The 25,750-nt window shown below is 38.3% G+C and overlaps 1 protein-coding gene across 1 annotated transcript in view; it reads left to right on the plus strand.

The window, feature by feature from the left end:
* Positions 1 to 5,052: 5,052 nt before the first annotated feature.
* The window catches only part of LOC148085116 (NACHT, LRR and PYD domains-containing protein 3-like), a 449,698-nt gene continuing 429,000 nt past the window's right edge, over positions 5,053 to 25,750 (plus strand). Inside the window, exons 1-9 of the mRNA XM_087781542.1 lie at positions 5,053 to 5,220; positions 6,301 to 6,391; positions 6,460 to 6,594; positions 8,923 to 9,057; positions 9,475 to 9,544; positions 9,694 to 9,886; positions 10,005 to 11,820; positions 12,925 to 13,098; positions 16,929 to 17,105. Of these exons, the coding sequence (XP_087637668.1) occupies positions 5,184 to 5,220; positions 6,301 to 6,391; positions 6,460 to 6,594; positions 8,923 to 9,057; positions 9,475 to 9,544; positions 9,694 to 9,886; positions 10,005 to 11,820; positions 12,925 to 13,098; positions 16,929 to 17,105 (2,828 nt within the window). The 5' untranslated portion in view covers positions 5,053 to 5,183. The remainder of the gene's footprint in view (positions 5,221 to 6,300; positions 6,392 to 6,459; positions 6,595 to 8,922; positions 9,058 to 9,474; positions 9,545 to 9,693; positions 9,887 to 10,004; positions 11,821 to 12,924; positions 13,099 to 16,928; positions 17,106 to 25,750) is intronic.

Genomic DNA, 25,750 nt, shown 5'->3' on the forward strand with positions numbered 1-25,750 from the left:
GTTAGGAGCAGCAGTTTGTAGTGGAGGGTATGAAAGCTGCCAAGAGAGTGTGTTTGTTAGGGTTTGGGCGTGTCTCGTTTGGGGGTCACTTCTGCCAAGGAGGGTGGGTTTTGGGTTATGTTGTTTTAAGGGATTGTTTTTGTTCTGTGTTTGATATTCATGCCTGGTCCGCCATCAGTGCGCATCTTCACCACTTTGTGTGCTTATTTATCTTTATTATTTCCTGTCTTTCAAGCATTATGCATAACTTTCTTCAGACATAATGGCATCTAACAGGACAGTAGAAACTATGGGTGAGTTAAAATTTTGTAGTTGGAATTGCAAAGCTCCACAATCCCATCAAGCGCAGTAAGGTGCTACACCATCTTAAACATCTAGGAGCAAAAATTGTCTATTTACAAGAGACTCGTCTTAAAAATTCAGACCAAAGAAAGCTGAAGTGCAGTTGGATTGGTCAGAATTATCATCTTCATTCCACGGCAAGTCCAGGGGAGTGACTCTTCTGTGGCACAAATCAGTCCCCTTTGAATGCACAAGAACAATCACGGATCCAAACGGGCGTTATCTTGTTGTTGTTGGGAAACTGTGCCACACTCCAGTCATGCTCATCAATGTATGGTCCAAACTGGGATGACGAGGGCTTCTTTAAATCCTTATTCTCTAATTTACCAGACATATCTTCGCACCTCCCTACATTTGGAGACTTTAATTGCTGGCTAGACCCAAAACTCGATCGCTCTTCTAGTCGAAGTTGTTTACCCTCACGGTCGGCCAAAACTATCCAAATGTTTAAGGAGCAATTTTCAGTAATTGACCCTTGGCGATATCAAAATCCCACCGCTAAAGCCTATTCATTCTTCTCAAATGTCCACCACACTTTCACACGTATAGATTATTTTCTTGTTGACAACCGATTTCTGCCTGAGATAAAATCCACCACATATGAAGCAATTGTTATTTCAGATCATGCTCCGGTCACTATGACAATACATTGTGTAGATATGAATAACAGCCGCACTCCATGATGTTTATCAACCGTCTTTTGTCAAATGACGACTTTGTTAAATCTATATCAAAACAAATTTCTTTCTTAGTGTCAACAAGACCCCGGCAGTGTCAGCTTCACTGCTATGGGAAACTCTCAAGGCCTATATTAGAGGTGAAATAATCTCATACACTAACTACGAGAGAAGATTAAAAAACACTAAAATTAAAGAATTAACGAAACGCATCAGTCAGCTGGACTTGATCTACGCATCCTCCCCGTCACCTGACCTCTATAAGGAGCCTTTCCCTAAAAACTGAATTTGAACTATTATATATATATAGATTCAACTGTTACGATCATGGTGATAAGGCCAGTAAATTATTAGCATATCAGTTACGACAGATTTCAGCCTCACAACAAATAACTCAAATTCAAACTTCTGGAATAGCAACTGATCATAAAAAGATAAACAATGAGTTCAGAGACTTCTACAAAAATCTGTACAAGTCAGAGAATAAGGCAGATATTTCAGATTAAATTTTTTTTTTATTATCTACAGGATGTGGGGGGGGGTGTGTGTATGTGCGGACCAGGCATGTTTTGTTTTTTTCTTTCTTTTGTTGTTTTGTTTTTATTTATTTATTTTGTTTTGTTTTAGTTCTTTTTATCTTTTCTGTTAATTATACAAGTATGTATCTTTACATCTTTTCATTTTTTTTATGAATATACTGTATATGTTTGAGTGTGTGTGGATATATATGTATACTTTTATTTTTACAGCAGCAGAAATGTTATTTCTCTTCTTCTGATGGACATTTTCTTCTTTCATATTTATTTTTATTTTCTGTGTATCATTCCATTTACGCTGTTGAGCTGTACTGGTTGTTTTATGTAAAAAGTCAATAAACAAATATCTTTAAAAATATATATATATATATATATATATATATATATATATATATACATGTATCAAGACATTCATCATAAATGAAATGAAGTAAACAATGAAAGGACGTTAAAAACAAAATAAATAATCAACAAAATGAAATAAATAATCAACAATACTTTAATAATCAACTTATAAACAGAATATCAACAAAAAAGCAAGTTAATGCACAGGTAGTGCAAGTGGAGGTGAGAGTGATGGTAGGACAGGGATGGAGTTTAGTCTCCTGACTGGTGGAAGAAGCTGACCTTTAACCTGCTGGTTCTGGCCTGAAGACTGCGCAGTCCTCTGCCTGACGGCAGCAGTGTTACTGCCGACCCTCACTGTCTGTGGTCTCCCCGTCAGGAAGTCCAACAACCAGTTGCACAGGGAGGTGTTGAGTCCCAACCGGTCCAGTTTGAGGATGAGCTGCTGGGGCATGATGGTGTTAAATGCTGAGCTGTATTCGATGAACAGCATTCTGACGAGTCTTTAGTCTCCAGGTGGGTGAGGGCTGAGTGGAGGGCAGCAGAGATGGTACCATCAGTCGAGCGGTCAGACCAATATGCAAACTGGAAGGGGTCCAGGGCGGGGGGGAGCTCAGAGTTGATGTGCTGCAGGACTAGCCGCTCGAAGCACTTCATGAGGATGGGAGTGAGTGCGATCTGACGGTAGTCGTTGTAGCTGGAGGGGGACGACTTCTTCCGGACCGGCATGATGGGGGTGGCTTTGAGGCGGAGGACAACAGTTTGTCTCAGTGAGGAGTTGAAGTTATCATAATATGCATCATTTTTCTATCACAGTCTTTTCAGTAGATTGAGTCAAAACCTCTCTATTTACTGATCCTCCATAACTTTAAAATGTGTGATTCATACAGAACACTTTACAGATCCTTGAATCTTTGAGCCATTTATAGAAGTTGTTGACACAGTTGTTGAGATCCAGTCTTTCCTGGTCCAACCTGAGCAGAAGGTTTGATGAGGTTGAGGAAATGAAAGTCAAACCACTTCTCTCAAGTTAAGTTGATTTATTAACAAAAAGATTACAAGTTGGGTTGAATGTGAAGATACAGAGCTCATGGCTCACGGATGCCCCCCCCCCCCAACCTCTGTTTCCTGTTTGTATTACATACTCTCTGAACAGAACTTATTTCGATTAAAATATTTGTACATTAATTATTTCCTTTTCACTTAACCCCTCGTAACCATACTTTATTCACACCTCTATCTTCCTCTCTTCATCTTGACATATATTTTCTATAAAGGCCAGAGCATTTCTCTCTTTTGCATAGTGTAAAGTATTTAAACTCATTAAATTTAATGTAGAAAGACGTTTCCAACACTGAATTTAAAAGCAGTGTTCAACTAAATCTGTATTATCTTAAGTAAGTAAGTAAGTAAGTAATATTTATTTATATAGCGCTTTTCGAGACCAGGGTCACAAAGCGCTTAAACAATCAAAACAATACTCAAAAAAGTACATACTTTAAAGATCAAGATAATACTGAGAACAACACAGGAGTTCGAGAAATTCAAGGAAAAGCCTGAACAAATAGAAACGTCTTAAGATGTTTCTTAAAGGAGTCAGTAGATCCATCAAGCGCAAAGAGAGAGGAAGATCTTCATAGTGACCAAATAAGAACATTTCAAAATCACACACATGAAAAAACAATAAAACAATCATTCAAGGTTGACTCAGTGTGAATTATCATGTGACTTTTTAGGTTACAATTACGTGTAAAACACTTTCCACACTGAGAACAGATGACAGGTTTTTCTCCAGTGTGTATAGTCATGTGACTCTGGCAAAGATGGTGGTGTTGACTCTGAGATGACAGACGGGACAGAGCTCACTCAGGCGGCCAACGACCTCATGATGGTAAGTTATATTCGGAAAATGAGCAAACATAGTTAAGCTTTGGATAACGTTGTATCTAGACACTCACCGACTGGATGTTTCCCGTTTTTATCAACCTGCCTATGCAAAAATTAAATTGTCAGGGTATTATCTGGTAAATGGCACAAAAACTTGTACAAATGAAATGGAAATGGTAATTCAGCATCTTGAGTGCATTTATAGCTACTTCAGCAAGTGAAGAGAAGCATCATAAATGTAGTTATGTATGCGTTTATACATGAACCATCCTTCATGGGATCATCATCGGATGGTTCGGGTTGTATGGGAGAAATATGATTAGTTTTGTGTACGTGTCTGACATAATAATGCTTAAGAACCTTACATAATCTCATGTACATATTTAACTAATATTAAACTATTTATTTTTAATACACTACTGATGATGATGATGTGCTTGTATTGGTCAACCAGCATAATTATCAATACTAATAACTCCCTTTTTTTCTAGCTTGAAGATGATCCAGCTGTGGACAGAGAGGATCTCTGTACAAGCTCCATTATTGTTATGGTAAGGCTGATGAAAATAACTAACACCAAAAACTGCCGGTTTTTTAACAGTGCTGTGTTAGTGATTCACTAATATAACTAACAATAATAACCTTTGTAGCCTGTAGAAGATGCTGCTGTTGATAAAGATGGTCAAGACAAGGAAGGTCTTCATGCAGCAGTTGATTATTCCATCAAACCAAAGCCAGAAACATTAGAACTCTTCCTTCATTTTCACTCACAGCAAAAGTCAGACAACCATGTAGTCTGAGGGCATTTTTCAGCAAAGATGGTTCAAACAGGATATGCTATCATACGATAAGGACACAGGAGCACTCTTTGTTTCTTTGCATGGCTTATATTAATCCTAGGGATAGTGGCTCCTTCATCACTGGCATGAACAACTTAACACACATTCACCTTAGAGTCGATCAGCAGAGTGATATTCACCCAAATTGTGCCGAGTCATACTTCCTATGGTCCTCTAAATAAAACCATTAAGGACCTTCTCCTGGACCTCACATGTCTCTTCATAGACAGCAAGTCTGCAGGAGGCGAGAAGTGTTGGAGCGTCATAGACGTCGGACCCCCAATGCCCGCCCATGCCGCCGGGTCTGATTGCATCGTACAGTTGTGCGTTAATATCAGTAAAACAGTTTCAGCCAATCAGCGGCTTCGTCACATGTAGGCGGTTCTTCAGTTGGTGTCAAAGTCACGTATCGTCAGACCAGGAGAAGAAAGAAGAAGTACAGCGAGTTCATGACGCACTTTTATTTCAGTCATGATCTTTGATACCAGCGTCAGAAGGAGTTGATCAGTGTCTTGTTCCATCAGTTCTGGTCAGAAGAAGCTGAATTCTGCTCCAACATGGACCTGAGACCACAGAGAAGAAAGCTGCAGACAGGTCAGTGACTCTCTGACTCTCACACAAGTCAGCAGTTGATGAAATGAAATGATCACAACGAGACGATCCATGTTGATGTTTTTAAACAACTGCAGCTCAATCTACAAATGATGACGCAGAAAATGTGAACAAAGTTGAAAGTGAAACCATATTCAAACACGTGACATGTGAATGTGTGTGCGTGCGTGCGTGTTTGTGCGCGGAGGGGGATTGAGTGTGTTTGTGCGCATGTGTGGGTTTGTTTGTGTTCGTGCGTGTATAGGTCGTGGGTGTTTTTGTGCGCGTGCATATTTGTTTAACTTCCTGATGAGGCAGTGGATAAGAATCAAGTCTTTTTCAACCACTGTGTCTAACTTGTCTATAAATATTCTTTATCAGTAAATAATATACTATTATTGTGTGTCTGTGCTGTTATAGTGACTGGGAGTGTGATCATGTGAGTGTGTATTGTTAATATAGACCAGAAGTACCTTATAGTCGGTCACAAGCTACCGGTCGAGACGTGACATAATACAATATGAAATAAGAAAATAGAATCATTCGGTATAATAACTATTTATATGACGTGCACAGCAGTTAATCAGAGCTCTGCTCTCTTACTGCGGTCAAGTGAGCCGCGATCCAGCCGAAACCTTTTTTAAAAAAACTTGCGCTTTTGAGAAGGCGTTACGGTAGTGAGAGAGAAGTCTACGACACTATCACTGAGAGATTCTCAAAAATACTATTTATCTGGAATCTATTGAGAGAAAAGATACTTTACTGTCACCATATCAGAGACACTTCTGTTGTAGATTTGAAGACTCGATGAGACCAGAGTCTCGTGTGAGACACTGTTGGAAGAAAAGCGGTGGAAATATGAAATATTTATTTTCTGCTGATCTGTTATAGTTTCCCGTTTATTCTTTTGTTTTCTTGCAAAATGATTAAATTACGGTTGTTTAAATAATTGTAGTACTGACTCTATTTGCTTAAAAAACTCTTTGTGCACAATGTCACAATTGAAGTATTAATCAAAAGTTTCATGTATTGTCAACTATTACGTTTTTTATTATTACAAGAATGTCACGTGTTTGTGTGAAGGTGAAGAACCTGCTGAGACTCATGGTGAGGACAGAGACTCCTTTAAATACCCTCAGTGTGAGGAGCCCGATGAACAGACCAGCACTCAGAGGTGAGACAAGGACCTCCAAGATTGTCCTCCATGTCTTCATTCTCACTCATTCTACTTCTGTGTTCAAGATCAAAGCAGCAGCAAGAACCTGCTGGACCTGGACCAAGATCTGGACCAGAACCCTACTGTGTGTCTCTGAAGAGTGATGCTTCAATGGGGAGATTGGATGACTTCAGAGGAAGTGAAGAGTCTCCAGGTGTGAGGTGAGAGTGAACAAGTGTGAGTCTACCAGGTTCAAACTGACACATTAAACCAGAGAACTTCACTTCACTCACAACACCAGCAGGGGGAGATAAAGACACAATTAAAAACCCTTTAAAAGTGGAGCTATTTTTGTCTCACTAATATTTGTAACTGTTCAGAGAGTGATCTGCATATATACAGTGTGTTGTGACATCCACAAATGAAAAATTTATATTTATATTTACAAAACATTTATAATTGTAAAAATATCATTTCAATATACAAAACTAAATATATTTGTAAACATCTAAAAATCCTGTGTGTGAAAGTACAAGTAAGTTATATTTATGTTGTTACCCGTTTTTTATTGTGTTTTGTTGTTTTTTAACTTTGCTATTTACTTAATTGTTCTTGTTCAGTGTTCAGGCATTATTTATATATTTTGCCATTAGCCAACAATGAGAGGCATACTTTTAATTTATAATTAACATTACAAAAATAGGCTACCTCCCTAGTTTATTCTGAAGTATGTACTACCTTAGAATTGTTACGATTTGTTAGACTACTTTATTATTAACTTACAGAGCAGAATGTTGTTGAGGCTTGTTAAGTGTCTTATGTCTTTATTACAGATTCACAAAGGGGATCATCCTTTTTAGGAGCTATTTCTTCAATTGAGTCTGAAATATCTACACCTAGATAGACAAATCCACATTTTGAAACCAAGAAGGGGTGACAAAAGGAGGAGTAATTCTTTCCCTCTCTGCCATAAACACTATGACAAATGTATTGTTATTTATCTTGAAGCCAGAAAAAAATCCAAAGTCGTCAGTCAATTTAAGCACATTTTGTGTATTTTAGGTCACATCAGAAGAAGATAACATCGTCTGTGTATAGAGCTATGTTATGTTCTACGTCCCCCATCCTGACCCCCACAATATCATTTCTTTTATGAATTGCCATAGTCTATGGTTCAATGGCGAGGGTGAATAAGAGTGGGGTCAGAGGGCAGCCCTGTCATGTACCATGACATATGTTAAAAGGAGCAGATACTGAACTATTAGTTAAAATTTCTGCCTGGGGATTTGAATAGAGAATTTTTATCCAATTAAAAAAGTTACCTTTTATTCCAAATCTTTCAAGTACAGTTAATAGATAACTCCACTGGATTCTGTCAAAAGCTTTTTCAGCGTCCAAAGACACCATTGCATCATCAGATTTAACAGATGTTTCATAAATAATATTTAAAACTCTCCAAATTTTGTGAAAGCCTTGCCTTCACTTCACAAATCTGTTGTGATCAGGATGAATGATGCGAGTCAAGTGTGGTTCTAAAGATTTTACAAAGAATTTTCACATCATTATTAAGAAGGGAAATTGGTCTATAGGATCCGCAACTAGTAGATGCTTTAACCAGGTTTAATGAAAGAGTAATTATCGTAGTGTTTAGCAAGATAATTGAGGGACTCCTGTAACAAATCTAAAAGGGGTGAAATCAACTTATCTTTAAATATTTTATACACTTCAATAAGGATTCCATCAGGCCCAGGAGTTTTCCCACCTTTCAGGTTAGAAATTGTGTCAGAGATCTGATGAACTTGCAGGTCCTCGTTTAATGTGTCCTGTGAGTTCAAATCCAAGAATTTCAAGTGAGTCGAGGAAGTCTTTTTGTAAATCTGGAGCCATGTTAGAATATTGGGACGAATATAACATTTTGGTAAAAATCTAAGAAGCTGTCATTAATCTCTTTTGGATTGGAGGTTGTCACACCGTTATTCAACTGGATTGAGTTAACTGATCTTTCTGCTTGTGCTTGTTTAACTCACCAAGCTAGTAGCTTCTCTACCTTCTCACCTTGATCATCGTAGGACTGTTTTAATCTCATTAAACTGTCTGTTGCAATATTAGTTGACAGAAGATTGTTCCTAGCTTTTAATTGATGAAGTTCAGACATTAGCTGCCTGTTAAATGTTTCAAAACGATCCTCTGTGACCTTGATCAATTGAAATGGCACTGACTTGTGAACCAATGTGATGACTCCTCTCACCTGAGAGCTAAAAGAAGCAGAGAAACCCCCCCATCTTGATCTCACCCTTCGTTCATCCTCCTGAGTTATCTGCGTCTCTTGAAGAGAAACTACCTTTGCATTCGACTTTATGATATTTCTCATCACCTGTTTTAGCTTGACAAGTTTATTCAAGCCCTGCACGTTCCAAGAAGAAAATATTAATTCATGTCATGTCTAAGTGTTAATCATTTAGTTAAGTTGTTCAGAGGTGAGACAAGGATTGACCTCCAAGATTGTCCTCCATGTCTTCATTCTCACTCATTCTCCTTCTGTGTTCAAGATCAAAGCAGCAGCAAGAACCTACTGGACCTGGACCAAGATCTGGACCAGAACCCTGCTGTGTGTCTCTGAAGAGTGATCGTTCAATGGGGAGATTGATGGACTTCAGAGGAAGTGAAGAGTCTCCAGGTGTGAGGTGAGAGTGAACAAGTGTGAGTCTACCAGGTTCATACACACATTAAACCAGAGAACTTCACTTCACTCACATCACCAGCAGGGGGAGATAAAGACACAATTAAAAACCTCAAACGTTGCTTTCACAGTTGTAGTGCAGAGGTGGACATGTGCAGCAGTGTGAGGACATCTAGTGGTTCAGCTGGTGAATACCAGGATAGAAACAGATGAGAGTTGATCAGAGTTGTGTTTCAATAATAAGACCAAGAATACTCATTTTTATAAAATTATATTTAAAATAAACATCTTAGCTTGACAAAATGTAAGTTCTAATGGAGATGAAAGTGGGTTTTAAAAGGAACCTTCTAGTTTGCTTTTGATCAGAACCTTCAACACGACAAGAGTTTATTTACACTCTGATTTCATCTCTTCTTCTCAGAGTGGACCATCAGAACTCAGAGCTTCTCATTGGTCAGCAACATCCCTCACAACTGGAAATCAAACGGCTGGTATGTTCATGAACTAGAGGAGGTCCTCATCCTAGAGGTTCCTTCTGTTCATCATCCTTCAGCTGAATCCAAGTTAAAGCTTCTGGTCTTTGTGGTTCTTGAGATGATCCACTATCACTCTGACTTTCTTCTCTGTGATTCTGTTCCAGTCACTGGAGAGAAACTTCTACAACTATATGCAGAAGGAGCTGAAGAGAGTCTGGAGGTTTGTGAGTCCAGAGACTCCACAGACTGAGGAGGAAGATGAGAAGTGGAGAAGCATCAGAGAAGAATTCCTGAAGATCACAGTTCGGCTCCTGAGGGACATGGAGGAGGAGGATCTGGCCGAGCGTCTGTGGAGCAGTAAGAACATGTGAACAAACATGATGAAGATGAAGAACACTTGCATCAGATCTGAAGATTTTACTCCATTTTCACCTTCTACAATCTTCTGACTCGTGTGACTTATGTCTTCATTCAGGAAGTCTTGCTTCAGAGTGTGGAGGACGACTGAAGAGGAGCCTGCAGAAGAAGTTCCACAGTGTGTCTGAGGGGGTCGCTAAAGCAGGAAAATCTGCTCCTCTGAATGAGATCTTCACTGAGCTCTACATCACTGAGGGGGGCACAGACCAGGTCAACCAGGAGCACGAGGTCCGACAGATCGAAGCAGCCACCAGGAACCAGACCAGACCAGAAACCACCATCAGACAAGAAGACCTCTTTAAAGCCTCACCTGACAGAGAACGACCAATCAGAACACTGCTGACGAAGGGCGTGGCTGGCATTGGGAAGACCCTCCTGACACAGAAGGTCACTCTGGACTGGGCTGAAGACAAAGCCCACCAGAACTTCCACTTCATCTTTCCTTTCACCTTCAGAGAGCTGAACCTGCTGAAAGAGAAGAAGTTGAGTTTGATGGAACTTGTTCATCTTTTCTTTCCTGAAACCAGAGAATCCAGACTCAGCAGCTTTGAAGGACTCCAGGTTCTGTTCATCTTTGATGGTCTGGACGAGTGTCGACTCCCTCTGGACTTCCTCAACAGTCGGCGCCTGATAGAAGCTACAGAGTCCACCTCAGTAGACGTCCTGCTGACAAACCTCATCAGGGGGGATCTTCTTCCCTCAGCTCGTCTCTGGATCACCACACGACCTGCAGCAGCCAATCAGATCCCTCCTGAGTGTGTGGACATGGTGACAGAGGTCAGAGGGTTCAATGACCTCCAGAAGGAGGAGTACTTCAGGAAGAGGTTCAGAGATGAGGAGCAGACCAGCAGCATCATGTCTCACATCAGGAGGTCACGAAGCATCTACATCATGTGTCACATCCCGATCTTCTGCTGGATCACTGCCACAGTTCTGGACATGTTGAAGAGCACAGAGACAGGAAAGCTGCCCAAGACCCTGACTGAGATGTTCATCTACTTCCTGGTGGTTCAGTTGAAAGTCAAGAAGCTGAAGTTCGACGGAGGATCTGGGACTGACACAGTTTCTGATCATAAGAGCAGGAAGATGATAAAGTCTCTGGGAAAACTGGCTTTTGAGCATCTGCAGAGAGGAAACTTGATCTTCTATAAGTCAGACCTCACAGAGTGTGACATCAACATCTCAGCAGCTTCAGTTTACTCAGGAGTGTTCACTCAGATCTTCAGAGAGGAGAGAGGACTGTACCAGGACAAGGTGTTCTGCTTCATCCACCTGAGTGTTCAGGAGTTTCTGGCTGCTCTTCACGTCCACCAGACCTTCATCAACTCTGGAGTCAACCTGATGGAATCAAAACCAACATCTTTAACAACTTTACTAAGAATCGTTAGTAACAAAATCGACAAAAGTCAAACAGAAAGGTTCTACCAGACCGCAATAGATGAAACTCTAAAAAGTCCAAATGGACATCTGGACTTGTTCCTGCGCTTCCTTCTGGGTCTTTCTCTGCAGACCAGCCAGAGTCTCCTTCCAGGTTTGTTGACACAGACAGGAAGTAGCTCCTGGACCAATCACAACACAGCAGAGCTCATCAAGAAGAAGATAAGTGAGGATGTGTCTCCAGAGAGAATCATCAACCTGTTCCACTGTCTGAATGAAGTGAAGGACACTTCTCTGGTGGAGGAGGTCCAACAGCAGATGAGATCAGGACGTCTCTCTGGTCTAATGTCTTCTGCTCAATGGTCGGCCCTGGCCTTCATCTTACTGTCCTCAGAGGAACATCTGGACGAGTTTGACCTGAATAAATACTCAAGATATGGTTCAGAAGAGGTTCTTGAGAGGCTTCTGCCGGTGGTTCAAGCTGCAAACAAAGTTCTGTAAGTTGTTCAAACATTTCTGATGATATGAACTAAACATGAATGTTTGATTTACTCTTTGATGATTGTTGTGTTTGTCATCGTGTTTAACAAACTGATCCTAATTTAGACAAACCTTCCTCAAATATTCATACAATATGTGATTTTATGATGTAACTAGTTCAGTCTTGTCAAATAGAGAATTGAAAAGTAAAGATGTTACGTAGTTTATAAAAATATCATCTTAATAAATCATTGTAATGATAAACAAACAAGCGTCAACTTTAAATGAAAATGAATAATAATCAAAACGACATATTTAAAACATGTGTCCTCATTAATTATACTGCGTATACACAAATGAATGTGTACGCAACATTTATTTATAGAAAATAAACTTAAGTTAGCATGTGTGACCTTCACAGCAGCTCTGAGCCTGATTTCTACAAAATCTTCATCTTAAATTCACATGAAGTTTCTTGAATGAAACAAAACCACGAAGGTTACATCAATAAAAATGCAGCTTTATTTAACTTTACTGTTTCATACAAAAGGTCAACTCTTGTCTTTTTCTCAGGAAATGTGTTCTATAAAAATAAATAATAAAATCAAAGGGGTTCGTCTTCATAGTCCTCTTTGTCCGACTGTGTGTATTTAATTTAAAATATTCATGTTAGGTATTACTTTAAGATTCTTTTTAAGCAAAATAAGTTGATAAATGTCACTTCCTGTTGGAGCAGTTGAATCTATTTTCAGCTCATGAACTGAATATTGAAAAACATTTGCTTTGTTTCTTATGCAAGTAGATCAGTGTCATCAGAGAATTGAAGGATTGAATTTAACATTTAATTTTATTAAAATGTTCTATTTTTTTAAACACAGAAATATTTTCTGAATCATTTTATTAAATCATTTGAATATATATTATATATTGGATTTTAAACACTTTCACATTTGTATATTAAATTAAAAAAGCCACTTGTTAAAAATATTGAATCTTGATTTTTTTTTTTCATTTTATTTATTACTAAAATAACAATATTAAACTATAAATAAACTCTTTCAATTCTTGTCAAATAGAAAATAGAAAAAGTCACTTGTTGATGAAACTCGTCTCTTTCACAGGTTGATCAGATGTCAACTGTCAGAGAGAAGTTGTTCACTTCTGTCCTCAGTCCTCAGCTCTCCGTCCTCTAGTCTGACTCTACTGGACCTGAGTAACAACAAGCTGCAGGATCCAGGAGTGGAGCTGCTGTCTGCTGGACTGAAGAGTCCACACTGTCACCTGGAGACTCTCAGGTCAGAACATCATCTTTTCTACATCATCAAAGCTCAAATGTAAAGTCAGAGGTGGAAACACGAGTCAAAGTCTGTCATCACTTTGTTCTTCAGTGAAGCAGCTCATAGATACATTTGTATGTTTGTGTAGCAGGTAAAGATGTTACGTAGTTTATAAAAATATCATCTTAATAAATCATTGTAATGATAAACAAACAAGCGTCAACTTTAAATGAAAATGAATAATAATCAAAAGAACATATTTAAAACATGTGGCCTCATTAATTATACTGCGTATACACAAATGAATGTGTACGCAACATTTATTTATAGAAAATAAACTTAAGTTAGCATGTGTGACCTTCACAGCAGCTCTGAGCCTGATTTCTACAAAATCTTCATCTTAAATTCACATGAAGTTTCTTGAATGAAACAAAACCACGAAGGTTACATCAATAAAAATGCAGCTTTATTTAACTTTACTGTTTCATACAAAAGGTCAAATCTTGTCTTTTTCTCAGGAAATGTGTTCTATAAAAATAAATAATAAAATCAAAGGGGTTCGTCTTCATAGTCCTCTTTGTCCGACTGCATGTATTTAATTTAAAATATTCATGTCAGGTATTACTTTAAGATTCTTTTTAAGCAAAATAAGTTGATAAATGTCACTTCCTGTTGGAGCAGTTGAATCTATTTTCAGCTCATGAACTGAATATTGAAAAACATTTGCTTTGTTTCTTATGCAAGTAGATCAGTGTCATCAGAGAATTGAAGGATTGAATTGAACATTTAATTGTATTAAAATGTTCTATTTTTTAACCATAGAAATATTTTCTGAATGATTTTATTAAATAATTTGAATATATATTATATATTGGATTTTAAACACTTTCACATTTGTATATTTAATTAAAAAAGCCATTTGTTAAAAATATTGAATCTTGATTTTTTTTTTCATTGTATTTATTACTAAAATAACAATATTAAACTTTAAATAAACTCTTTCAATTCTTGTCAAATAGAAAATTGAAAAAGTCACTTGTTGATGAAACTCTTCTCTTTCACAGCCTGAGCTTCTGTCGACTGTCAAAGAGAAGTTGTTCACTTCTGTCCTCAGTCCTCAGCTCTCCGTCCTCTAGTCTGACTCTACTGGACCTGAGTGTCAACAACCTGCAGGATCCAGGAGTGGAGCTGCTGTCTGCTGGACTGAAGAGTCCACACTGTCACCTGGAGACTCTCAGGTCAGAACATCATCTTTTCTACATCATCAAAGCTCAAATGTAAAGTCAGAGGTGGAAACACGAGTCAAAGTCTGTCATCACTTTGTTCTTCAGTGAAGCAGCTCATAGATACATTTGTATGTTTGTGTAGCAGGTAAAGATGTTACGTAGTTTATAAAAATATCATCTTAATAAATCATTGTAATGATAAACAAACAAGCGTCAACTTTAAATGAAAATGAATAATAATCAAAACAACAGTCCTTCATATTCTTTATCCAGTGTTCTCGCGTCATCTGTCTCGTAGAAGACAAAACACTTTAGAGTGGAATCTTGAGGTTTGTCTTTCATTTGTTTTCATTGTTTGTTTTTTCCACCGTTGTTGTCTCTGTTCTTCTCTTATGGTTCATCTGTTGTTCATGAGGTCTACGACTATTTTAACAGTCGACTGGTCACCAAATATTCAACCATTAAGTCGACTAATCGCATCATTCTTACATTTTTCTTCAATTTATCATGAAGTTTCTTTAATGAGACAAAACTACTTTACTTACTTTAAGCTTCTTTTGAAGCTAAATATGTTCATAAATGTACATTGAAGCCAATAAGTTTTGTTTGTCATGTCTTTTACTGAGACTCCAATTCATTCAGCAACAGTCCAAACCAACAGAGTCAAAACAACCATCAACGGAGACTTAAAACATAAACAAAAAAATATACTTAATAACTTAATAAGTATTTTGTACATGTCAGTATTATTAAAGGAATCATAAATACTTTTGTCTTGTGACAGAGAAAACACTCAGAGTGGTGACTTTGACGAACTGAACCACATTAACAAGTCATTTCAAAGTCAATTGTTTTCAATAAATGACTGTTTTTACTTGAATTTAATGTTGCAACTGTGTGAATAAAATCATTATAAAATAAAGATAAATAATACAATCATAAATAACTTAATTTCACTGACATGTATAGAAAGTATAGTTTTGTAAAAGCATCAGTTAACAGTCAAATCATATATTGATGATCATTTTAAAGACGTGGTTAAAGTCATCATGTGTGGTGGATGTAAAGAGATCAATGAAAGTTGATGTCATTTGCTGTAAGATTAACTTCAAATGTGAAGAAGATATTTCTGTTTGATTATTGATTCTTTCAGGTAGTAGATCCAGATATGAACATTTTATTTTGTAACATTTAGGAAATCCATGTGTGGTGAGTTGTTTGTTTTTGTACAGTGTAGGCTGCCCTCATCGTGTACTGACACTATTGTTAACTCGTCATCTTCATCAGCCGCTGGTTACGACTTCTTCACCCTCATTTAGAGGATTAGCGCCCCCACAAACAGGACAGGAGAGATGAAGTATTGACGTGACAACCAAGTGTGTTGTAAGAAAATATCAATATTTGTGCTCAGGTTATATACGGGTGTGAAAACTAACATGTTGGTAAGAAATGTCTTTCTCCAATGATTTGTGAGGCTCATCTACAACTACTTCACTTCACACTGAACACATGTGTCTCCATTTCTTGTTGAATCCATTGTGCTGATGGTATCTGTGATCATTCTCCTGACATGTGACTGTTGCAACAATCAGTCTCATCAAGTTGATCATGGTTTTCAACATTTTCAAGGTCAAACATTAAGAGAGAAAAGTGTCGATTTCCTACTTTGAATGTGACGTGTTGATAAATGTCACTTCCTGTTGGAGCAGTTGAATCTATTTTCAGCTCATGAACTGAATATTGAAAAACATTTGCTTTGTTTCTTATGCAAGTAGATCAGTGTCATCAGAGAATTGAAGGATCGAATTTAACATTTAATTTTATTGAAATGTTGTATTTTTTTAACCACAAAATCATTTTCTGAATAATTTAATTCAATAATTTAAATCTTAAAAGGTTGGTTTTGTTTTCATTGAATAATGGAATCATTTTTTACACATAAAGTTTGATATATATATTATATATTGGATTTTATACACTTACTTGTTAAAAATATTGAATCTCGATTTTTTTTTTTTAATTTATGATTCCATAACAGCATTTATATTGGATTTTAAACACTTTGACATTTGTGTAATGAATTTAAAAGGATACTTGTTAATAACAATAATAAACTATATGTGTGTAAAACCTTTTACTCAATTAAAAAAATATATATTATTGTTCAATGAAAATAAATTCAACCTTTAAAATACAAATTATTTAATTATTTAATCTTCAATTATTCAAAAAAGTAATTCCACATTTGAAAGGTTGAAACCATTCAATGATGGCACTGATATACTTCCATAGTTTCTCTTCATCTGGTCCATCAACATCAAATCAACCATAACATGAACACATTCAATCAAACACTTGATGTTCAAAAGTCCAGCATGAATCAATGACGTGTCAATAGTTGGTATCAAAGGTTTGAAAGAAACTTTGACTGAACTATATTAGAGAGGAAGCAGACAACAAACCACAACTGAAGATCTCACTGAACATTTCACCCTCATTCATACCAACCTGATAAATATTCAAACAAACATGTGACCATGATCTTATGAAAGTAAATAGTTGATTGTTTTTAAATAAAGAATTTAAAAAGTCACTTGTTGATGAAACTCGTCTCTTTCACAGCCTGAGCTGGTGTGAACTGTCAGAGAGAAGTTGTTCACTTCTGTCCTCAGTCCTCAGCTCTCCGTCCTCTAGTCTGACTCTACTGGACCTGAGTTGCAACATCAAGCTGCAGGATCCAGGAGTGGAGCTGCTGTCTGCTGGACTGAAGAGTCCACACTGTCACCTGGAGACTCTCAGGTCAGAACATCATCTTCTCTTGGTTCTGATAAGTTTCTAAAAGTGTTTCTCCTTCATTTCAGTCTGTCAGGGTGTCAGATCTCAGAGAGAGGTTGTTCTTCTCTGGCCTCAGCTCTGACATTGAACCCATCCCACCTGAGAGAACTGGACCTGAGAGGGAATCATCCAGGAGGACCAGGACTGGAGCTGCTGTCTGCTGGACTGAAGAGTCCAGACTGGAGACTGGAGACTCTCAGGTATGAACAGAGCAGCAGAACTCACTGACTGAACTCCAAAGATCTTCAGACTGAACATTTGATGCTCAGACTCTTCATCTGAACTGAGCACATGAATCCAAACTCTGAGTTCCTCCATGTTCTCCTGCTGGACACCAGTGGAAGCATGAAGGAGACAGTTGAGACTGAGCAGCCTGTTTATAGATCCATCTTTGTTGTCATAAACAGTCATGACTGAGTCGTCCACTGAGAATGAAACAATATTCATGAAACATCTGAATCAAATGAATCTGATCTTCTGACTCTTTCTTCCTCCAGGCTGTAGACCACATTGGTTTGACCTTCATCCATGAACAGTGAGTTTGATTCTATCCATTGACTTCAACATCAAAGCTCATCTGCTGACACAGCAGTTGAAGGTCTTTGTGGACATGGACTTGATGAAGAAGATTCCAGAACAAACGTGCAGATGTTAAAGACTCACAGTTACAGTATCAAGTGAAGCTCTGATTCCAAATCTTCAAGTCCTTCAGCTCAAAACTCTTCAGGAGCTTCAACATCAACATTGTTTCAGTTTGACTGTCAGTGGAGAACAAAGAAATATTTCTGTCAAATATTTGAAATCAGACGTGAGTTTGATCATCAACTCACAATGTTGAGTCACTTTAAACATCATTTCACACATGAATCACTTCATATTGAATCATGTGTTCACTTGAACATCTTCATCACAACTAGACTAGACTCATGTTAGCTACATGCTAGTTTAGCTGCTGACTTCATCTTCAAATCTGACATTCAAGATGATTCTGGGATGTTTCAGTCACATGGTTCTTCTCTCAAGTTCTCAGAAGAATGTTGACAGAACATTGACTCGTCTCAGTTTGGATCAGTATATGATCGTCAAGACAACGTTCTTCCACCATCATCACCTCATGTCTCTTCTTCTCTCAGTCTTCACTCTCACTGGACTCACACACAGCAGCGCCTCCTACTGTCCAACGACAACAGGAACTTGATGGAGGATCAGGATTATCTGGATCATCCTGACAGATTTGAAAAGCTGCGACTGGAGGTGGAGAGGAAGTGAGACTATCAGAGTGACTCTCAGAAGAAACACAAGAAAATATGTTATTAAGTCAAATGTTTCCTAACATACCTGCTGGATTTGTTTCACGTTTGTTTGTGACTTTTATGATCTTTCTCTAGTTAAACCTCTTTTACTCTGAAAGTAAGTGGTTTAATGGTTATTTTTTCAAACTGTACTTCTCAACAGTAGCTAAACATGATCGTGACAGATTGACTTCATCTCATCTGTCGCCTAGAAATGATGTCATCAGAGGAACAGAGCGAGAGAAACATGAATTAAAAAAGATCAACAAATTCAATCCTCTAGTCAAACAGCTTCAAAACATACAGTTCTTTGCACAATATTCTCAAAATCACACTATATTATATTTTATAAACTGATCATTAATGTTATAATCGACAAGTGAATCTACACTTTGACAAATGTATCGTGAGACCATCTTGATCCAGTTTAGAGAGTTTTTCTTCCTTCATTAACTGCAAATGAAAGTGTGTTAAAGTAACAGTTGAATGTATTCAACATTATTTACTCAATCATGTAATAGTAGGTCAAATAAAACTATTACAACAGTTCTGGAATCATGTGATGTTTTAAGTCTTTTGTTGTCTTTTTATTTCACACGTCTGAAGTAATAATAAACGCAACATTCAAACTCATGTTCTACTCGCCCTCATGTCGACTAAGGGTTGGGATTATTTTCAGAGTAATGTGTTCTTTTTAGAGTTATAGACAAAAATGTTTGTTCATTTTAATGTAATGACAGGAGCTCAGTTGTCTTCATCTTCGTCCAAAAAGACACTTAAAAACATCCAAATACCTCCAGACTGCTCGACTGTAACTCTTGGATTGAAGCTCCACATGAGAAGAAATGATCATAAAAACACTTAAATGAATCTATATTTTAAATGTGTTTGTAGTGAAAGATCTCAGTCTCTCAGTTTAAATCTTGCACTTGTTCACTGACACTTTCAATGTGTTTGATGAGGAAACACTAGCTGGAGCTGAGCCTGAGAACTTCAATAAATATATTTAATATTCAAATATTTAATAATAAACACTTGGATTAAACCTCATATCATTTTTAAACAGAGGCGCCACCTACTGAGCATTAAACATGATGACACTGTTAGTGAAGCTTCATCTCACCATCACTAGTTTTGGATGACCAGCATGTCAGAGTAAGAAGAACACGCTATACAACAGTGGTGCTTATTGAAGCCTCTAATATATAACAGGATTGAAAATAATTAGTTTTCCGTTTTTACGGCTCCATTATTACAAACAACAGGTATTTACTTCCTGTGATGTGTTCAAGAGTTGGATTGTAAAACATTGACTGTAATCTACAGTTGCACCACTAGATGGAGCCATTGTCAATAAATAAACACACGAGTCACTCTATCATCACCTGTCGTGGTTCACTCCATCCCTGCAGCGAGGAAAACTTATCTTAGTCCTTGCAGAATTATTGACAGGACAGTGAAATATCTAAAATCACCACTAGAGGGAGCAATGTTCTCTCAGATTACAATTAGCAGCATTTTAGTCTTTCTTTATCCTTTAACTGACACATCGTCCTTTGTGTTGACATCAGGGGTGTCACACCCTGAAGATGACATGTGTTGGTGAATCATATAATACTTATATAATAGTTTATTATTAGTTTAATTTCAGCACTTTATATAGCCCTGATGTTTTATTTTTTCATTATTCAGAAGAAACAACAGCAACATTCTTTCCTGCTGGAGGAAACTGAAGGCAACACTTGAGACTCAAATACAGCAGAATGTAGTTATAAAAGTGATTCACACGACACAACAATAATCATTAAATGTTGGGTTTTTTAAAAAATCAAAGTCTCTTGATAATCTTGACAAAATTGCAACATATTCCATACGTTTCAAAGCGAAGTTGCGTCCGTTTCTCTTCCAGATCAGCTGTGCAGAGAAAAGTTGTTCTGGACATGTTAAGTCCTAAATGAAAGCAGCTTTGACTGTACAAAAAAAAAGAAGAAGAAGAAATAAGGACTCGTAGAGAGACTCCACACATGGTGAGACCATAATGTTCAGGGTCGGAGTCTCTCTGCACAACTTCTGGTCTGAGTGATTTGAAACACAGGGGCTCAGTAGCAGAGGTGTGTGTGTTAGTGACATAGTGGGGGGGCAGCACAGAACATATACAATGGACAGGCCAAGCACACAACATGATTCCTTCCTGAGACATTGGTGTGTGTACAGTAACGATGGTCAAGATGATGTGAAGGCGTTTTGGCATCAAGTGTATCACAGGGTGTGAGGTTGCTCTGGATCCTGCATGTTTCTAACACAGGGGACGATGCGTGAGGACAAATATCAGAAGGACCTTCACGATCCCCCGTCCAGAGGGACCACTACAATCTAGTTTTCCCCACCACGACATGACACGGACCCACATAGAGGCTTTTGAGAATCACTTGTATTCAATACAGTGTGTATGTACACCACTCTTCACATGGATCAATATCATGAAGCTGCTACAGGAACGTCCGAGCCCGAGATGTGATCCACCTCAACACTTCCAGACTCCGTCTCTGTCTGCTACATGACCAGAAAGATATGCCCCGACTGGAGTGCTACTTGTTCATACCTACTGTACGTCAAAACAAAAGGGGGGGAACCGTGAACGCCTCATTCTGAACAGCCGGTGATTAGTTAAGTGTCCAGTATTTAGTCGAACACAAAAACTTCCTTCAGTAAAATGTATTTCCTGGAATCACAAACCAATGAACAAAACACATAAAAGATTTTTTCTTTTCTAAATCAAGTGAAGCCTAAAACTCTTCATAGTTTTGAAGAAATGAATACCGTTTATATACTGTACATATACACTTTAATAATGAATCTTCATGAATTGGATTTCTTGAAAAGACCTGTGACCATATCATACAATCATTTGTTTTCCATTCGTCTGGAAGCACAAAACAATACGTGGACAACAACCTGGAATAGACTGTGACACTCGTAGCGACTTTCTTTTTGTGCACATACATGTGAGGACTGGAAATAACTTCTGTTTGCTCTTTGTGTTCATCAGAATAATGTACATGTGACATCAAAGTCAAACATCTTCCTCAATACTCTCAGTGGTACGAAAAGATCCAAACAGTGAAGGGATACAACAGTTTCTCATCTCAGAAAAGGTTTTCAGTCGCCCTCATGTCAAACACCATAGTTCATATCTATATGTATTTATATAACTTTGTCGGCCGTCACTACGCCGATTGTGTGGCTGGACTGCTTTGGTAGAGCTGGGCAGAGCTGCCGCTCTCCAGGCCTCCAGAGTTCTCCAACATCTCCTGGATGAGAGGAGTTATGGAGCCGAGGATTTCCATCTTGAGGGTGATGACTCGTTCAGCTCCTGCAGACAGAAGGAAACAACAAAACTCTTCCTCGCTTGTCTCTGTGTATCCATCATAATACATGAATACACCTTTTTAAAACTAAAAAATAAACATTTACCCTTGTTTTACACTGGCAAACAAACAACATTCTTTCTATCATGGCTTTTAAGCTTCTAACGAAGATAAAACTGACCTAAAAAAGTCTTTATCTCTAACAGTAGAGGGAGCCAGAAACAAATATGTTCAGCCTTCTGTAGCGCCAGCAATATTAGATCTATTGATGTGCCGATGAAGCCTCATGAAGCAGGGTCATATTTTTCACAGATCAGTCCCTCCCGGAGGAGTGGGACCCCCACACTGCACTGCTGAACCGGGTTTATACTTCAGGGTCTCAGCTTACAGAGCAAAGAGTGACATCTAGTGGACTCAGGAAATAAGGACACTGTTTCATGAAGCTTCATCAACACATCACTATATTAATTTAAAGTGAAAAAAAAGATTTTATTTAATGTTTCTTTTGAGAGGATCTCTAGTTTCATTGTTCAGACCGACCCAAACACAAGATGAACCCTTTATTTTTAGAACCGTGGTTCTACAAATGCTGTTACGCCCTCTACAGGCTGTCGCTATGGATTACGTCTCGAGCCTCAGCCTCGTCGCTGAGAAAGATGGACGAACTCGCCAGCAGGGGGCAGTAGGTTGTCTCTGTAGAAGGCCACATTACACACCTGGGATGGGTCGAGCAGCACCGGTCCATCGGCGCATGCATCAGGTTCGGAGAGCGAGTCCTCGTAGCGTTGCATTGCTCGGTGCAACTGTGTTAAAAAGGAAGCAGATCTGACATGAAACAGCTCCGTCAAAATAGTTGTTCAATCAGACAGAAAGAAAGAAAAAATGGAATCAGCAAAGAAAAGAAAATATCTGCTTTGTAGGATTTTTATGAACTTTTTTTTCAGCAAATAAGGTATTTCATTTCAGTAACCTATTGATAACATTTAATCTTGTACATTTTGCTGTGCATAATTTAAATGTATTATTATCAGATGATGGACAATTTAACTCATTTATGAATGTATATTTTGGATTGATGGAATGATTGACAGCTGTGTTTCTCATGTTCCAGTGATTGAGTGACATGGGGCGGCGAATTGAGTGAGACCAGGACTGTGTCGCAAATTGTTCACTTCTGCACTAACACTTAATATTTTGAGTGCACAAGTGTGTCCCAATAATCAGTGTGCAAAAAATCTAGTCCACAATCTGCACTGAATTGGGAAAGTTGAGTGTGGATCGATGGACACTTTCCACCCTCAACGACCTCCATCTTAGTGACGTAGATGAAGCTAAACTGAAGCTAAACTGAAGCTAAACTGAAGCTAAACTGAAGCTACGTCACTGACGACCGTTTTCAGAGCAGATACCGACGTAAATGTCACACAACACAACAACAGTAATAACACAATGAAACACAACTTGTTTCAATTGGAGAAAAGTGTTGTCAAGTGTCAGTGATAGTGTTTCAAAGACTGGTTTCAATCAGTGTTAAAAAGTAATAGAAGAAGAAGCTGTCGAGTCATTTCCTGTAAGTGTGTAGCAGCAGAGTTTTATTCGGACAGTACTACCGTGGCCAAATTTGAGCACTGGCCAAGTACATATGTAACCCAGCCGTTTATTTGGTGTTTTATGTTTCAATTATTTTCACTGGAATAATATAATTCAACCGAGTTGTTATTTTTGTGTTTTATTACTTTTCGATGTTTGTATCGCATTAAGACACTGTCGCTTTAAGACGGTCATTGTTTTACTTGTGTTCCACTGATGAGACTCAGGTGTTGAGATGCTTCAGCGGCTCAGAGACTGAGACACGTGTCATCGCTCCTGCATTGCAATTAAAACACTCGCTTGTCACTCCTAGGTGAGCCTAAACAATACGTTTATATTATTGTTCATATTTCTGTTTCTATTTCTGTGTATAAATGAACGTTGTATCGAAGCAACTATTTACGTTTATGTGTATGAAGCTTGAACATTGTTTTGTAACTTCATGCAAGTGTACATTTTCTCAACAGTATTTTATATTATACTGTTTCACTTTGTTTGAAAGTGAGTTGAACTTTATATTTTGTTATCGCGTGGTGTTGAGATGCTTCAGCGGCTCAGAGACTGAGACACGTGTCATCGCTCCTGCATTTCTATTGAAACACTCGCTTGTCACTCCTAGAACTTCACTGTTCTTTGCTGGTTCCTGATTGTCACCGAAGGAGGACGAGTAAACATCTGTTCCACAAAGACTTCCAGGACAAACTAGAGTATTTCAGGATTGATACTCACTCTATGCACTTTTATTTTGCTCGTCAGCACAACAAACAGACAATATTATTTTTCTTTTGAAGACAATACATTTTCCAGCCAAGGAGGCTTGTTTGGTTATTGAATACTTTGTGAAAGTATATTTTGTTTATATTTTTATAATAGTTTAGAGTAGGAGACAATATAATATAAATATTTATTGTCTCTACTGTGTATGTGGTGGATGAATGTTCTTCTGTCCATAATTATTTTATTTACTGGACTGATAGTTCACTGCTATCAACCCTACATTTTCCACATTGGTTACACATACACATCTTAATGTGTACTATAAACCAGTGCACGCAGAGAAGTGCGTGATATGGAACACAGCCCGGGCCTTTTAAATGCCGTTTTCAAGAGTTTGGATGGAGGACAACTGAAGATCCGATGAGTTTGTGAGCAACCAAAAGGAACGAGAAAAGCTGGATGATGATTTTCTGTCAGCCTGACATTCAGAGATCATCAAAGATCCGGCATTTGAGTTGAGTTGAAGGAGCCACATATCCAATCCACCTGAGCCAACTGACCACCTCCAAGTCCCCCCCGACATGGAAGCCTCCCCCACATCCATCAGACACTTGGGTACTTTTTTATTGATTGCTTTGCGGAGTGAAGCGGCCCCATCGTATCCGGTCTTACCGCACCTGAGCTACGATTCAGGCCTGCAACATTAATGTTCAATAATGATGGACAAACTGTTCATTATTTCGTGTTTTAGATCGAGTGACAAGTCTAGTTTAAATTGAGAGTATTTTTGTTTGTCTTTGTCTTTTATAAGTACATTTATTTGTGATTGAACTACTTGTGGAACTTTTATTGTTTAATTATTTTACTGAAACTAAATTGGTGAATTCAGGTCCTGCAGACGTTTAGTAGAGCAGGATCTCTACAGATTGTATAAGTTAAAAATAATTGCAGTCGGGTTAAACCTAATACATAATTTCCAACAAAGATGAACCAAAAGTAATAAAATAAATCTGAACCTACATTGCATTCCGTTTACATGTTGCAACCAAGGCTCCAAAAATGCTCTTTTCAGAGGCAGATGTCGGCATCCCTCACTATAACTTCTTCTGCTGGGGCCCCTTTGTCCAGCACATAATCCAGCTTTAAACACATCACACAATTATTTTGACAATAAAACTTCAAGTGGTTCATTCATCTCCAGCCAATGGGGGGTGAGGAATCAGTAACAGCGCATCAATCCTGGGTCAAGACTGAATAGCTTAAAGAGGCAGTGCGTGATACAAATCACGCTCTTGACTCTCTGGTCCTTACACTCCTGACACGCTTGTCACTCTTGGGGTCCCATCCTCACCTCTCTTCGACCCCGTTCTTGACTCCTGCCCCTTCCCTTCCTGCAACTTGGTGAGAGAAGCTTCCCAGCTTGACCATAGCTTCTCAAGACACAAGCAAGCTGCAACCCAATCTCCTGCAGCCAGCCAAGCAAGCCTGAACCAAGCAACCAAACTGCTCTTCCAGAAAAGACTTGTGACCCCTTGCACCGAGTAAAGATACATCTCTGGACAGTTACGCCAACTCGGTCAAGGGAGATCTTTGCCAGCCTGCAACAAAGGACCAGGACCGGACCCAATTTTTCATATGTTTG

Source organism: Callionymus lyra, chromosome 2 (assembly GCF_982586985.1).
Source record: "Callionymus lyra chromosome 2, fCalLyr1.hap1.1, whole genome shotgun sequence".
NCBI lineage: Eukaryota > Metazoa > Chordata > Actinopteri > Syngnathiformes > Callionymidae > Callionymus > Callionymus lyra.